The sequence below is a fragment of the Sinocyclocheilus grahami genome, unplaced genomic scaffold (genome assembly GCF_001515645.1).
Source record: "Sinocyclocheilus grahami isolate Dianchi unplaced genomic scaffold, SAMN03320097.WGS_v1.1 scaffold349.1, whole genome shotgun sequence".
In the NCBI taxonomy this organism is placed as follows: Eukaryota; Metazoa; Chordata; class Actinopteri; order Cypriniformes; family Cyprinidae; genus Sinocyclocheilus; species Sinocyclocheilus grahami.
In genome coordinates, this window is record NW_015505528.1 from 924910 (window position 1) to 941740 (window position 16831).

The window sequence follows — 16831 nt, forward strand, 5'->3', positions numbered from 1 at the left end:
TTATATGATGCAATCAAAATAGACATATTGGGGGTGGGGGGAGGAAAACATTTCTCAGACGCTCTGATCAGGGGGGGACATATACATTTTGTAGTGCCACTTTTAAATGCAAATAAAATGGGGTCAAAAGCAGCCTCGGAGCCGATTCCCCTTCCTGAACGAATGTATTGTTTTTAAGTATTAATTATTATTAGGAGGTTTATTTTTAATAGTGACTGCACTATTCACAAATACAAAACACCAGCAATTCACTTTCTTTTATTTTTTGTTTTGTACAAAATGTATCCATATAGTATCCATCAGATACTCCAACAACAAATGACTTAAGTCAATTTACAAACCTTCATGACATTTATCTTTTTACTGGACAAGAAGCAAATGTGGGAATATTTACCCACGTCTCTAGAAAAACAAGCCTGGTTGCAGACAAAGCTATAGAAACATACTTGATACAACATTGTCATATTTAGCAGTGCCTTGGATTACTGGCACCAATGACCTTATTTAAATGTACAACAGAAATCACAAAGACAAGCACAGAGTTAGCAAACACCTAAAAACTGCAACAGCCATGTAAGGAACGCACAAGTCTGGCTCACAATCTAAAGTGGGGGGAGAAAGAGAGAGAGAAAAAAAAAAAGCACAGGGAAAACAAGCTCCTTCTCAACATTGCAGGATCAGCTACAGAACCAATGATTAAAAAGAGAAAATAAAAAGAATTGAGGGTAAAAATGCTTTTTGGTTTTCAGTTAAATTTTAAATGCACTGCATGCATGATGCTAACAATGGCGTAAGATTGAGAAAAAAAAAATTTATTTTACAAAATGCCCAGAAATATTCAGTTCAGCTTTACGATAAACTTCAACTCTATTAAAAAAAAAAATCTAACAAAATCTACAAAATGAAAAGTGGGGCAAAAACAAATGGAAAAAATAGGTTTAAACCTATTTTCCCCTATCTCCGGTATCGGCCCCTCTCCTTCTCACGGTCTCGAATTCGCTCTCTCTCACGGTCCCGTTCTCTGCCACGCTCTCGTTCTCGGTCACGACGCCCGTCCCGTGGCCGCTCGCGCTCTCTCTGTCGGTCCCGCTCACGTGGTCGGCTCCTGCGTCCACTCACCACCGCCTGTGTTCGTCTCAGGAAATCATCCACACGCATGTCATAGTCATGCTACCAAACAAAAGTTTTAAAGATTGAATGAGTAATCAGACACTTAACATCAAGAAACACATATTTGGAAACGCAGTTTTTGAACCAGTTTTTTTCAGCTAATCAATGCTATGGTAGGGCTGGACGATTAACAGAAAAGAAATCGAAACCGAAATATCGAAACTCTAACCAATGTAATTTTCTCATGTCGGTTATTTTGTTTTTTTTAATCCTATTAATACTTTCCAATTAAAAAACATACCACCGCATGAGTAGTCGGCGCTATACGGATGTGTATGACCGTCACATTCATGATCTTTAGCAGCGTCTCACACGTGATCGACGCACTAAAATAATTAAAACTTTTACACTCCAAAACAGTGGACCAATCAAAAGACCCCGGAGGCGGGGCAAATGTTTTTGTTTACAGTAGCAGGTTGGCATGGCATTCTGTGCTGCGTTTTTTTTTTTTTTAAACCAATTCTGAGCGCTGCATCTCGCCGTTTTAGACAGATATGTATAGATTTCACATTCGACCGCTCCAGATACATTGACGCATTTTTGGAACAGTCAATTTGACGTCATTCACCATAATAATAAATGAATATTCAAAGATATACATGCATATAACTTGCTGTTGTAGATGCACACAGTCAACTTGCGCTCGAGGGTTCACAGATCGTTCCAAAAATGGCAAATGGCTTACGTACCGTGACCCATAGAAACAGTCTCTAATGAGGCACTACGTATATATATCTATGGTTTTCGACACAAAGACGTGTTCTGTGTGATTGGCCAGTAAGAACCTAGAGTAAATACTTAAACGTGTAGAGTGACAGGACAAAATCACTGAGATGGTGCCAAGCTCTTTCTCTTAGTCAGCAGTGTTCTATTTACATTATTTAAAACATTTGTTTACAGGAGATGCAAGTTATTTTTTGCTTTTCACATTGCAGCATTTAAAATAATATTGTCATGCAAAAAGTACAAAACTTGTATCTCTTGTAAATCAATATTTAAAATGTATTTTGTTTGCAAGAGATGCTGGTTATTTTCTATTTTTGACAACATTTTGTTTGCAAAAAATGAAAGTTATTTTCTATTTTTTTTAGGAAACTTGCTTTTTACAATAAATCTGAAATGACTTTTTACACAAACCGTCTTAATTTCAAGAAAGCTTTGATTTCAATTGTTCTAAATATTCAACAAATAACCAAAAATAGTTTGTTTCCTTCAATGCACTCTTTCATTAGAAAAAAATAAATACCACCTTTAATAGTTGAGTATAATTTTATATATATTTATTTATATTTAAAAAATCATTAAATAATCATAATTGAGGTAAAGTAATCAATTAATTGAGGTTTTGATTTTAGGTCATATCGCCCAGCTCTACGCTATGGTAGTGTTTGAGCTGTTTTAAGTAGCTAAACATTACCAAACTGGAGGCGAAAGAGCGAACGACCCTCTTTTCCCTGAAGCGGGCATCGTGGGGCATGGGATGGTGTCCGGAGTAAGGAGGGTGGGCTTGGGGTGGAGGAGGATGATGCTGGTAGTACGGGTGCTGGGGAGGATGCTCCATTCCAGGGTATGGGGCCTTCAGATAAAACGTGTCAGGATTGAAACACATTGATAACCAGAGCAACGGATACAGAAAAACCCAGTGAATACAGTCAGTCTTACCATTCCTTGCCATGGTGGTGGAGGCCCAATGTTGTGGTGGAATTCTCTCATATAGTCATTGTAGGACTAGACATAAGAAAATGAGTGTTAATAGTGTTTATAATGTACAACTTATAACTTTATGACTGCACCCAATCAATCGGGGGGAAAAATGTCACTAATGGGGTCTGAAAAGTAGCTACATCTAGCATCAAAGTTGGCAATACTTATGATGAATAACTCTTCCACCCAAGTAATAAAACAAATACATTTTTCTGTTTAAGACATACTTGGGTTATGAATGCTATTTCATGTCGATTTAAAGATTTAAAACTTACTCCGTTGAGAAACACATCTCTTCTAACACCAGAGAAGCGCCTGTGAAGAGACAATAGGTTATAATAAGTAAAGTTAAGTCATAAATAAAGTTATAATACAACTCCCATTTACAATTGGAAGCTAATGAGGGAAAGACAACAATACCAACCTGTCCACAGGTGGATTGCGAGGGTCCTGCATAAAACCTAAACCGACAGCAAAAATTAGATGAATTTCTCAAATTACAGAAAGGTAATTGCACAAACAATACAACCAAAAGTCCAGAATTAATCATCTCATTTAAAACCCAAACAAATGCTACAACCATCTTGGCCAAAAAGAAAACTTAGAAAGTCAAGAAGATCAGGTTGCAGTTCAGCTTTCATACTTAATACACAGAAATACAATTCTCACCTAAGGTATCATCCTTAAAGGGTCCTGACCCCCCCCCTTCCCCTCCCCCTCCCATTTCAGTACTGGTTAGTTCTCACCAGTGGAGGAGGGGGAAGAGAGGAGACAGACAACACACACAGCTTCGCGTTCAGACTCTTTCATTTCAGGTTTCATTTCGCTCCCATCGAGTTAAAAACACAAATAAATGCAGTCATTTGCATCGAAAACATATGAATGCGCTGTTGCACCTCTGAGAACTTTTTTAGCACCGACGCGTCATTGATGTACTATAGTCCACTGCCACGTCACAAATTGTGACATCAACACAATGTAGATTTTAAACCCGGAAGATGAAAATAGTGCAAAAAAGCTTAAAATTAACCAGTTTTCTCCAACAGTTAAAATTATCGGATGCCAACATTGTCTTCTATGATGTGCAACACAAACACCTCTGCTAAAATTTCAGAAGTAGTAGTCTGGGGTTTCATGACCCTTTAAAACACAAGTCACTCGATAGAGTCATAACAAGAGGAGCAGAAAACCTTTTTGTGGCATATTACCATGGCGCCCTTTCAGAAAGCAGACCACTGAATAGTGAGACAGAGGAAAGAGAGATCTACATGTCGCAGATATTGACCTGGTCTCTGGGGGAATTCTGGCGTGTAATCAATCCTGGGCCGCTTCCGGTTGTGCATGTCATATTCCTCTGGACGACGCCTACGTAAACCAGGTACATTAATGTGAAAGATGGCACTGATTTGAAGAAAAAAAAAAACAGCAACAGACAGACACGAACCATACAAACAAAATAACCAGTTATCAGTGTGTGGGTACAGGGTGACATATTATCAGATTTCTTTCTTCATATTTTAGTTAATAGTAAAATACTTCAGTGAACTGTTTAACATTCATTGGTGAGCAACTAAATGAATACTTAAGCTGCATGACACCAAGTAAAGCACGGCTGTAAGCACAAACCTAATGTACAAACTTTCTTTGCATATTAAGATCTCAATGTCCTGCATGAAATATTCAGGGTTCAATACAAGTAATCTACCGACAGCATTTGTGTCTTAATGCTGATTTGAGCTAGGTGAAAATGGATGATCAAATAGTCATCCAACAACTGACTAGTTGGTGAAGTTGGCTAGATCATCTAGATTTTTTAGTTTAATTTTTTATATTAGTAGCAGCGGTAGTGTTGCGTTTTCAAAAGGATGTTTAAGAGGAAGTTAAAAATGCATCTCAAGAACACTGCATTGTTACATTTCACTGAACTCTGACTGCTTTTAAAACCCATCGTATGCACCAAAATATATTATGTAATTGGGGTCAGGTGAACTTTTTTTTTTTAAATCATGGTTACAGAAAGGCACTTAGTTAAGCAACAGTCATTAAAGATTAAAGTGCACAATTTTTCGACAGTAAAGCCACAAGATTGATGGAAAGGCTAACCAAACTTGTCCATGTTATATACATTTGTATATCAAATGTCATGAGCATGTAAAGCAGATCACTTTTGTATTATACATGCAAGGATATCAAAAACTTGTACTGAACCCAGAACATTCCTTTAATACTAAAGCTACATTGATGTGGTTCTTTTTTTAATGCTCAATCCTCAGCAGAGCTCTACAGTGCGAGCATTTCACGGTGTTCAAATGTGAAAACTTATTTTGACACCAGTAGAAGTGAAATCTGACTAATTCACAACTCGTGAACTCAAATGATACCATTCACCCTTATAAAAAAAAAAAGTTTCACAATGCATTTGGTTGAATTTTGTTATCTTCCATTCAAGTCAACAGAGAAATTAATTTTTTTTTGAAAATGTTTAATATACATTCAAAGAGGATGTGCTCTTGCATTCTGGTGTGCATAATGTATTGTTATTTTTCTGGTAGGGTCTGGTAATACTAGTTTCATATATATTTAAGATGGTGTGTCGTTTTTATTTTGACACCAGTAGAATTGAAATCTGACTAATTCACAACTTGTGAACTCAAATGATACCATTCACCCTTATAAAAAAAAAAGTTTCACAATGCATTTGGTTGAATTTTGTTATCTTCCATTCAAGTCAACAGAGAAATTAATTTTTTTTTGAAAATGTTTAATATACATTCAAAGAGGATGTGCTCTTGCATTCTGGTGTGCATAATGTATTGTTATTTTTCTGGTAGGGTCTGGTAATACTAGTTTCATATATATTTAAGATGGTGTGTCGTTCACCAAGATGTGTTTCCAGGCTCTGTTCCGTTACACTTCGTCTAGCTGTTTTTATTTGTATTTGTGAATGCATTTCTCTGTTGACTTGGAAGTAATCAGCAAAAAGTAGCCATTTAAACACTAAAAATAGGAAAAGGATTTGTGAATTTCAAGAAAGCATGATTAATATATTTGAAAGTTCCATTTTTGTGTTAATGACTGAAGTTATAATTACATTCTTGGGCAGTAAAATATTACTTTTATTTTGTATAAAGATGTCTTGACAAAGACACCAGACAAGTTTGCTGATAACATCTTTTTCCAAGTACAAAGTATGTTAGCATTAATGTTAGTCATTAAAAAAACATCCTGAGCCTTACCCAAATGTTACCGTAGAGCCCTGCTCAGAATTACAGTTTGAGTAACTTTTGCTGTGTCCTAAAGCCAAAAAACCCACATGCCTTCAACTGTGCCATGAGTCTTTTTCTAGAAAGATTATTCCTGAACTCAACTACTCGAACATATACTCAAAAAATGGGTGCCCTTAGTGAAAATGTTATTCTAACATATGGTAAGAAACCCAATATGTCAAAAAACAGTATCTACAGTGGAGAACAATAAAATCTGGTTGAGAGTGTGACATACCGCATTCTTGTAGTTTTGTGACTGTTAACGTTGGCAAATACTTTAAAGAGTAAAAGTTCATTTAAAAGTCCATCTTATGCTTTAACACATTTTAAATGGGAGGGCTTGGTAAAGCAGAAGAAGGGGGAGTGATAAGGAGTGGTGCAGTCCATTGCAAAGCAAACCAAAAAAGACCAAGAGAAGATCCAGACATCTGGAAATAACCCTTCTCTTGGGGTACTCAGTCCATGGAGGGCTCAGAGAAACACAGAAGAAGGGAAGGGTGGAGGCATCATTTTACACCATCTTTAGTCCAGAGGAGGGAAATCAAACCGCCTACCTACCACCAGCTGGAACATCCCATCGATTTTGAGGAAGGGGCTTTTTGTAACAAAGAGGGTGGGGAAAGGGGAAGGACGTGTACACATGTAACGCATCCAAACTGGAGTCCATCAGTTGGGGCTGGGGGCCAGAGACAATGCAAACCAACAAACTTCCTCATAATGTTTGTCTGGAGAAAGTAAGGATGCATTTAAGTCCTTTTTTGGGGCCATTTTTTTCTTTTTGGGCCTTTTTTTGAGCACTGTGGTATGGAACAGAGTTCATGTAAAGCAGTGCTCTATAGGGACAGTCCCTGGTGTGATTTGAGTCCATAAGCACTGCAAACGGGATGACTACCCACTCCGGCAGCTTTGCAGAAGAACATGCTCTTTTTTCCCCTTCCTCCCTGTCTCTCCCTCTCTGTTTTCATTCTTTCCTTCACCGTTTGACGCTACACCCCGGACACTTCAACTATCTATATTCATAAGCACACTCTGGAGCTTTTTCTGGAAAGGAAAACCAGCAAAGAAGTCCCAAAATACGCTCCTCTTGAACGCTTTTTTTTTTTTTAAACAATGACTGCTTTCTGCCCCTCAAATCGATGTGCCATCTTCGGTTTAATTATTAAGGCTCCTTTTAAAAGAGTCCCAAATTTGACTGGCTATATCCCCCATGGACACTCCTGCAAGAAAAGGCTTTGGGAACAAATTTAAACACAGTCTCATCTACATAAAGAAACAAACCTCAGTGCTACAACTACAAAGTTAACTAGACCATTCTGAGGCTTAATTTGTTAACAGTTAACAGAGGCATATCAGGTCAATTGTTACACCATTTTAACTCCCATTAACCATCAAAATTAACAACAGCACGGATGATTTATGCTGTGACTTTCCCACAAAGCCGCAGCAGGTCCGCTCTGCTCTGGTCGGCTTGGTTCGTGGCTCTTCTCTGACCCTCGCTCAAGTGACGATGAAGACGAAGGTGAAAAAATAACAAAAACACACACTTGCTCCCTTTGCATCAGGTGACAGGGACACAAGTGCGCACTATCAGTCCAAAGAACATTTCTAACCTTCCCATGTCCCGAGGGACGGGCTCTCTGTGGGGCAGTCGGCCCCGAGATCGAGGCTCTGAGTGCATCCTTCTCTTGTGGCGCATTTTGTGAATGACTTGATACAAGTCAATGCTCTCATCAGGTGGAAAGAGCATGCACAGCTGTGTCCCGCAGCCTGGTTCGATCTCCTGCAGGCGGCCGTTTAGAGAGGTCCAAGAGATCATGCGAGAGAGTGAAAAGAAAGAAAATTAATTAAACTAGGGATGTTCATTTCGGTTATTTTTCCTAACCGACAACCGAAGCTCGTTAACCGATTGTTAACCGTAAACCGACAAGATTGTTTTAAATTAGAATTGAATTAAATTAGAAAGGATAAGTGTCTGTGACCCGTTAAAAAATACTAACATTTGTTTCCCGGGGATTAATTTTACATGCGCAACAATGCAGCAAACAACAGAACATGAGGATTCACATGGTCATCATATACGCATCTGCGAGCGGTAGCCTATATAACTAATAAATAGGCCTATACGAGAAACATATTTTCACTTAAATAATAAATTAAGAAAATGAAAAAAACTGTGCAAGTAGCCGCCTATATGCAGAGCTTCGGTTCATTTTTGTGCTGCGCTAAAGGAAACAGACGGCCAAAAGCGGCATCCTATTTTTCTTTAGGCTTATTTTACAAAAGCACAAAGATTTGTTTTTGTTGTGAATGTACACAAATAAAGGCAAACCTTTTACAATTCCGATTATCTTTAGGACTAAAAGGAGTAGTTGCTTCCACTGTTAGAAGGAAAAAATTCAAGTGATTGCACCTGCGCCACATGCACGCACTCAGTTAAGCATTGCTACCTTGACAATGCAGCATGTTCATTATCATAATAAAATAGTCAGTCAAACATATGGAAAAAAAAAAAATTATGTAGTAAAATCTGTGCCGTTAAGTGTTATCACAGTACTGCCGTGATGTTATGCAAAACATTTTGCTTTACATGGATATTGGAATGCGAGTGAAGTACATAAATAATAATTTGCCATTCAAATACATCACGAATATGGAAACATTTGATTTTGTGTGGAATGAGAGACCCAACGGTGGTTTCAGTTTCGTTTTAGCCTAAATTAATTCGTTTTGGCTTGTCGTTTATATTGCTATAGCTTCTTATATTTTTACTTTTAAAAAATTATACGCGTAGAGTATTTTAACCATGCAGCAAAACTTTCAATATTTTGATAAATTATTGAAAAAATTTTATTAAATTACTTTATAAACAGTTTAACTGAATGTATTAATCTGTCAAAATTCGTACAGTCGGTTAACCGGTTAAAATGAACATCCCTAAATTAAACATTTGTTTATATGACCAATTATGTGACTAATTGTCAGTGAGGCTAAAAAAGGCATGGGATGAGAGGCTAGAAGTCAACCGAAAACCTAAATTGACTCTATTTGTGTTTTTAGTGTATGTTCCTGGTCATATTGTAGAACAATTCGTGTATTTCAAAGAAAAATGTTGTAATTTTTCATCAGAAAATTAGAACTTGCTCTGCCTTTGGAACAAATTATGCTTTTGACTGACATTAAAAATCCATCCTACTTTTGCAATTGCAACCCCCCAACTACAGGACTAATGTAAGCAGTATATAGAGAATATAAGTAGACCTGTAACTTGCCTTGTTTTTGTGGTGCACCAGCAGGAAATTCCGGGGCCAATAATTCTAACACAGTTATTGGCTAGTAATGATTCAATGATCAACATTTGTTTTGAAAGATCACTTTGCCCCACTTTTACTAGACTGACCCATTCACTGTAGTAAAGTTTTCCAGCAAAACTGTGCATGAATCTGTCAGAGTTATAGCTGTGAAATTTCTAGCCATTACTCCAATATATATATATATATATATATATATATATATATATATATATATATATATATTAGAAAACTCTTATATATTTGTCTGATAAATGTGTTACATTTGTTGACAACAAATTTAAAATAAATTTTTATTTGGATAAATAAAAATGTTTGCAGGGCATACAAAAAAAACAAAAACCTAAGTGAAAAAAAATAGAAAGAAATATATATAGTTATTAATATATATTTATTGTTGAGCCCTGAACAACCTGGATTCGTTGTATGTAACATCCACTTGTTACAATCTAATCCCAGATGAAAAAATTGGTTAAATAATTAAAATGGGTTATGGAAGGAGTTTCATATTAAATGGACTAACCTGTCCATCACGTCCAATCTTCACAGGCTTGTGCTCATTCCATGAGTTCGGCCGGGCCGTTCTCAAGCCCGCCGGCCGCCGCCCACTCAGGCCCACCCACCGCTGCTCACTCTAGCCCGCCGTGTGTTTCGTTGTGAAAGCTAAACTTCTCCGATCACAAATGCAGACATGGTTTTATGTTTACGCGGCGCAGTGCAACGCTATGCGTAATAAGACAGTATAAGTCATTATAATCCGTAATTATGTCCCCACTGGATGAAACAAATGCCTTGTTTGTAATGGGTTTTCATGTTTTTGAATTGTCGCTCCGTATAGTAAGAGGCGTAACATTTCCGTCACATGCTTGAGGTATTCGGCCAATCACAATGCACTGGATAGCTGGCCAATCAGAGCACAACTTGCTTTTCAGACCGATGAGCTTTGTAAAAATCGACGCGTTTCATAAAGGCGGGGCATAGAGGAGAAACAATAATGTACAGTATGTGGAAAATAATGTGTTTTTTGAACTTTAAACCGCAAACACATTTCATTACACCAAATAATCTTCTTTTTAGCAACATCATATGACCCCTTTAACAATCTACTGTGAGTTTAGAGGTTTTTAATTGGTTTATGCCTTTTTTTTAAGCCACCCATTCACATAATTTCAACTTGTTTTAACAGCTGGTCATGGTGGAAAACTACATTACCCATGATGCTGTACAGAAAATGTGCAACAAAAAAAGCTTGTAGGGAATGCCTAGCCCCCGACACACTGCAAACAATGAAATCAAGTTGGTCTTGCCATGTCAAAAAACACTAAAGCTGTTAAAGGCACAATATGTAAGATATTTTATTAAAATATCCAAAAACCACTAGAACAGTTTTATATATTTTGCTGATTTGTGTACTTACATTATCCCAAATGTTTCAAAGAATGTTTAAATCCAGAGAAATAAGCAATTTTAACTAGTGACACGGACCGTGTCTATAGTGTCACCTGCCAATGACGTCATACACCCTCGATTTCCGGTTTTGTTTTGTAGAAAACACGGAAACACCAAAGACGCTTTAATATGCTATGCATTTGATTAGACAGGTGACAACCGCACAGAGTAGCATTATAACAGAACGTTCAAATGTATCTAGTATGATAAAACAGCGCTGCTTACTTCCGCTGCTTTCGAGTCGTGTGTCGCGCTCGTTCAGCGGCCTCGTTTTGCTTCGATGGCTTTTCTCCTCACTTGGCTTCATATTATGATGTTAATACATCTTTAATACATTAGCTCATCCATGAACATGATTTCTGCCCGAGTCCCATCGGATAGCGTCGGTTGTGGGGATGAAGACGACAACTCCCATGATTCCACACTCAGTCACGGCGTCATCTAACTACGTCTTTGTTTGTTTTGAATATGCACCCTCTAGTGGCAAAAAATTACATATTGTGCCTTGAAGTACGCAGTCGCAGTGCTTTTCAAAACAATTTCAGATTCTCAAATACATTTTAAAACAGGATAGAAAATAGCCTATTATTTCTAAATTATGACGTGTGATGTAAAAATCTTGCTAACTCGCTAAAAATGGAGTTCATGAGCCCTTTAACAAATTTGCTTTTTTTTAAATCCCCATGGGAAAAATGCATTAGCATGCAAGTAGTTTAGGTTTTGTGAAGTTGCTACGACACCCTCTAACAGCATAAATGCTCCAAGAGCATCTGCTGCTCATCATAAGAATTGCTGTGTAACTGATAACAACTACAGCTAAGCAGAAATGCACAGCATCCTACAGGAAGTCTCTCCCTGTAACGTTGAGGTCAGAAGTTAAGAGCTTCAAGTAGGCATTTCAATTCATTTATATAATTTAAAGGTGTAATCAGTAAGATTTCAGAAGGAAGCTATCTAAAACTTAAGATCTACAGACATGAATTAAAACTGATTTCAGTATAAATAATTTGAAAGACAGTAGTTTTTTTTTTAAAGAGTTATTAACCGTCAAATGTTTTGAAGTTTTAGGGGAAATGATCCCTTCATATTAAAGATGTAATTTAATCACATGTTGACTAATCTTTGAGCTATGCAGTTGCCTGTCTGTCTCTGTATCCCTGAGGACGCAGTAATGAAGAACAAGCAGATGGTGCTGTTGAGCACCATAAGCTGACCATAGCATGTTGAACCTCAGCTGCAGACAACTGTGTTGTAGTGATCTAAAACAGCTTGGTATTTTGTTGTCAAACACTTTCTTGTTTTTGAATTGTGAACATTTCTGTGCCACCCCAACTAATTGCAAACGTAAAAAAATAAATCCTGCTTTTGGCACTGATGTCAAGCCAACATACAGATTATAATAAATCACAATTTCTTGTGCTTTTGTAATTTTGAAGCTTCAAAGCAGATGAGTAAACTATCCCTATATTAAGTTGTATTGACCCTGACATATTATACTTGAAAACAGTTTTTAGCTGCCCATGTGGACATCAGACTGTGAGACAACTCACTAGGGTTTGGAACAGAGTATTTAGCAACTTATCAGAGAGCATCAACAACATGAGAATGAGGATTATGATTAGCATGTTCTCAAACTGTGAGAATGCTACACAAAGGACATTTTCTGTGATCTTCAGTAGCTCATACCTGACGCCTCTGAGCCTGAGGCTGAATGCACAGACTCTCCTTCCGAGAAGGACACAGACTCAGACTGGGAATCACTGGCCTCACTGCGAGTATCGTAGTCATTCTGCTCATTTCCCTCCCGTGGGTCCTCCTCCTCCAGTTCATACTCCTCCTCTTCTTCATCCCCTTCCTCCTCCTCTTCCTCCTCCTCCTCTTCTCCTTCCTTCTCTTCTCCTTCCCCCTGCATGGCTCCTTCCTCTTCGACATCCGAGCAGTTGCCCTCAGAGGAAGCCGCAGAGCTGCCAGTTGCATATTCTTCTGAATGAGCCTCTTCCTCTCTGGAGGAGTGACTTGCCCTGCCTGTACGGTCCTCACTAGTCCTCTGCATCTTCTGAAAACAAGGGTTTGTATTACACACCATGTATCTATGTATTGCATAATATGAAAAGGAGGTGATAAAGGATCAGACAGTAAATGCAACAATATCTAATTAGCAAATTATTACACTAGATTATGCACTCAATCTAATTTCTTCCCCCAAGAAAGCAATTTTCTCCTTTTCACTTCTGATCATTAATAAAAATGATTGTTTTTTTTTTTATGGTTTCAGTTTTGATTTTTCTAGATTCCGTAATCATATTTATAAATAGTTTTTAAATTAAACTTTAACAATTGAATAAACTCAATTTTAATTACAGGTACCTGTGAAATGTATTATATATTTTTTCTTTTTACAGATTCTGTATACGTTTAACTGATACAGTGAAAACTATACAATGTTTAATTTTACATTTCATCAATTTATTCAATTTCTGTAGTATGTCTGACTACTGTTAAACCTATCTGAAAATGTTTATTTTATTTATATCTTTGTTGTGTTGTATTCTTTTGCCTTTTTTTTTTTGTTTGCTTTTTTGTTTTATTACGGACTCTTCCTTTCAAAAACTGTTTTATGACATTTTACTTACATTAGCCAAGCATTAGTTTTTGCAATGGAATAAAAATAGTTGAGAAGTGTGACATTACACTTGTATCCAAAATTCTGTTGTAACAACTTAATCTCCAGCAATAAATAATTACATTGAGTATAAAAATATTTTACATAAAATTACTGACACACGCTTGAGGTCAAAAGTTTACATCCCCCTTTCAGAATCTGCAAAATGTTATTTTACCAAAATAAGAGGGTCATACAAAATGCATGTTTTCACATAAAAGATGTTTACATATAGTCTACAAGAGAAAATATCTGAATTTGTAAAAATGACCCCGTTCAAAAGTTTACACCCCCTGAATCTTAATACTGTGTTGTTACCTGAATGATCCACAGCTGGGGGTTTTTGTTTAGTGATAGTTGTTCATAAGTCCCTTGTTTGTCCTAAACAGTTAAACTGTCTGCTGTTCTTCAAAAAAAAAAATCCTTCTGGTCCCACAAATTCTTTGGTTTTCCAGCATTTTTGTGTATTTGAATCCTTTCCAACAATGACTGTGTGATTTTGAGATCCATCTTTTCAAAGTGAGGACAACTGAGGGACTCATATGCAACTGTCCTAACTACACGCGATAAAAGGTATCTTTTCCATGTTTATCAGAGTTTTTGTCTTAACTAGCCGCGACAGTGACACGCAAAATTTCTACAGTTTCTATTTCCGCGATGTCGCGGCTGGAACAACAACATACAAACTATATGACAGTAGATAATCTCAGGTGATTATGTGCTTTATTCAAAGTTAAACGTCTCTAATATGAGTTTAAATATAATTTTGTGTGACCTTATAGCCATACTGAAAGCAACAATAGATAGTTTAAGATATTGAAAATAAAGCAAAGATGTCCGTTAAAACTGTGAACACACTGCAAACCAACGAGTGTATTCCATAAAGATGTTATCAGTCACTCAGTATGTCCATTTAATGATGTTAAAAAGCTTCAATATTTATGAATTAGATTATAAGCGTATATCTATTTCGTTGCGAGTGCAGTGCACTTCCAGAGAGAGCCCGCCCACACATGCTTCTGATTGGCTGTGATATTTGATTCGGTCTCGTCGTGTCTGGTGTGGCCACCCAAATTTGCTTGTCGCTGGACTCTTGTCTAGGGGTCGACCGATTATCGGCCTGGCCGATTATCGACGCCGATATTAAGCATTTTTATGATTATTGGTATCGGTCATTTTCAAAACCGATTCGCCAATAAAATAATTTTGAAACGTGCTATTTGGCTCTGATGCAGCCTGTCAGAACACACCACTCTGTGGCCTAAAGCAGACTCTGCCCACCGCTCATCTGATTTGTTGGGAGTCACGAGTCCGACCAATCAATGCGGAATTCACTCTCACTCCGAAAGCGCTTGCTAACTGCAGCTGCTTCAGAGATCACGCATCAGTTGTCTCTCAAAGGTAAGGCAGCAGCAGACGTTGCAATAAATCGCAACTAATGTTACACTGAAGTTGCAAGACACCTCAATATTATCTATGATGTCCGCGATGTGGAAAACGCAGACGGAATCCTGTCATATAAATGGAATTCACTGTATGACGCGGAATGTCATGGAATTTGTCAAAGTTTGGATGAATTAATCAAAAGTAGATCAGAACACTTAAATAGAGTTTCAATATGGACTAGTATCTGTAAATATTAAGCCGCAAAAGCACTATTATGAAATATGAATCTAGCATGTTCTGCGTGTCTCGGTGTATGTAAATGGCACAGACGAGCGGGGTTTTTTTCTACACAAAGTGTGCGACGCTCGCGGTGATTTCAGCTTCTGTCGTCTCACTACATGAGGATATAAATACATGACCAACATGTCCAGAACTGCTCTCACTCCCTCTAAGAGTCACTTCATGAGTATTTGACAGTTTCATTGGAGTAAAACTATCTTCATATCATTTACATAGACCTACAGAAACAAGATCCTCATGGCAACCCGTCAAAATATAAGTTTGGGTTACCTTAAAGAAATTCTCAGAAATATATTGGTGCAGTATGATGTACATAATACTACTCAGGGATGAAAGTTTTCCATCGCTGACGGATTTCCGTCAATTAGAAAACATTAGGGGAAAAGAAACATGTAGCATTGTTGTTGTTCTGCGGCACACCAAAAATCCTCCTTGCCACGGCTGCAGCTTCTCACTGACAACATAACGCCGCTCGCATCATTCACAGTCGGGTTATTAGCACAGAGCAGGACTTAAATTTCTGCGCGGGATTGCGGCTATTAATAATAATTCTATTCATTCAATGACTGTATGGTTCGCGTTATAAGCGCAGGTTCCGCGCTTATAACGCGATGACAGATGACGGAATTTATCATTTGCACGTACTTTTGAGTCTTGAGAACTCTCATTTTCTGTGATATTTCTGTATATTTAAAACATTAATCTCCACATGAATTTATGAATGTAATTGCAGTCATGCCACCTCTGAGCCTCATTGAATGTCTGAAAATTCTGTGCCACCTCTGTAGTACAAATTAATTTTTCATTAATACTAATTTCATGATTGGTAACTTATTTGTCTTACTCTACTTCTTATTATATTGTTTTAAATAGAAATTTTAAAAAGCTTATAAACATAAATTTTTGAACAGTAACACATTGTGGCATTTCTTTTATCCTGTAAATATTATTATACGTGCTTATAAGTTCTTTTAAAGGCCCCTTAGCTTTTTCCATTCTTTAAAATGTAAAGCATGCCATGTTATTGTTCAGCCGAGTCAAGCAATTTTTGGACTAGTCTCTGAACAAACAAATCTAAACACTTGCAAAATGACTTGAAGTGTAAATTGTCTGCCAAAATGTTATGCAGTGTAGGGCTGCACGATAAATCGAAATGGAATCGAGATCGCGATTCGACAGAAGCTGCGATTGTCATGCGTATCTTTCAGTGAAGCACGGTTCTGTGATCAGAAGTAAGTCTCAATCCAAAGGCCAGAGGGTGCTCTCGCGCTGAAACTCCAAATACGCCTCGCAGAAGAATCCCAGGAAATGCCTATCGCTGCAGCTGAATAAACTAGGGTGACCATACATGCCATTTTCCCAGGACGCGTCCTGGCCAGGATTTCTATATTGCCTAAAATATCTAGGTTTTGGCTTTGTTTGCGTGTGCAGACCGATCGGTGTATGACATCAAAATACCATATAGATGGTTCCTTATGCTTTCAAAATGCTCTCGAGGTATTTGATGTCATACACCGATCGGTCTTCACACGCAAGCAAAGCCAAAACCTAGATATTTTAGGCAATATAGAAATCCTGGCCAGGAC

General features: G+C 37.5%; 1 protein-coding gene across 1 annotated transcript; it reads right to left on the bottom strand.

Moving 5' to 3' along the window:
• Positions 1-242: 242 nt before the first annotated feature.
• ythdc1 (YTH N6-methyladenosine RNA binding protein C1) lies at positions 243-13120 on the bottom strand. Its single transcript, XM_016229218.1, has 9 exons — positions 12576-13120; positions 9972-10082; positions 7751-7920; positions 4160-4239; positions 3299-3335; positions 3150-3189; positions 2833-2898; positions 2588-2746; positions 243-1170 (listed from the first exon to the last, which is right to left on the bottom strand). Exons 1-9 carry the CDS (start codon positions 12981-12983, stop codon positions 955-957), a joined length of 1287 nt encoding a protein of 428 aa, XP_016084704.1. The 5' UTR covers positions 12984-13120; the 3' UTR covers positions 243-954.
• Between the last annotated feature and the right edge of the window lie 3711 nt (positions 13121-16831).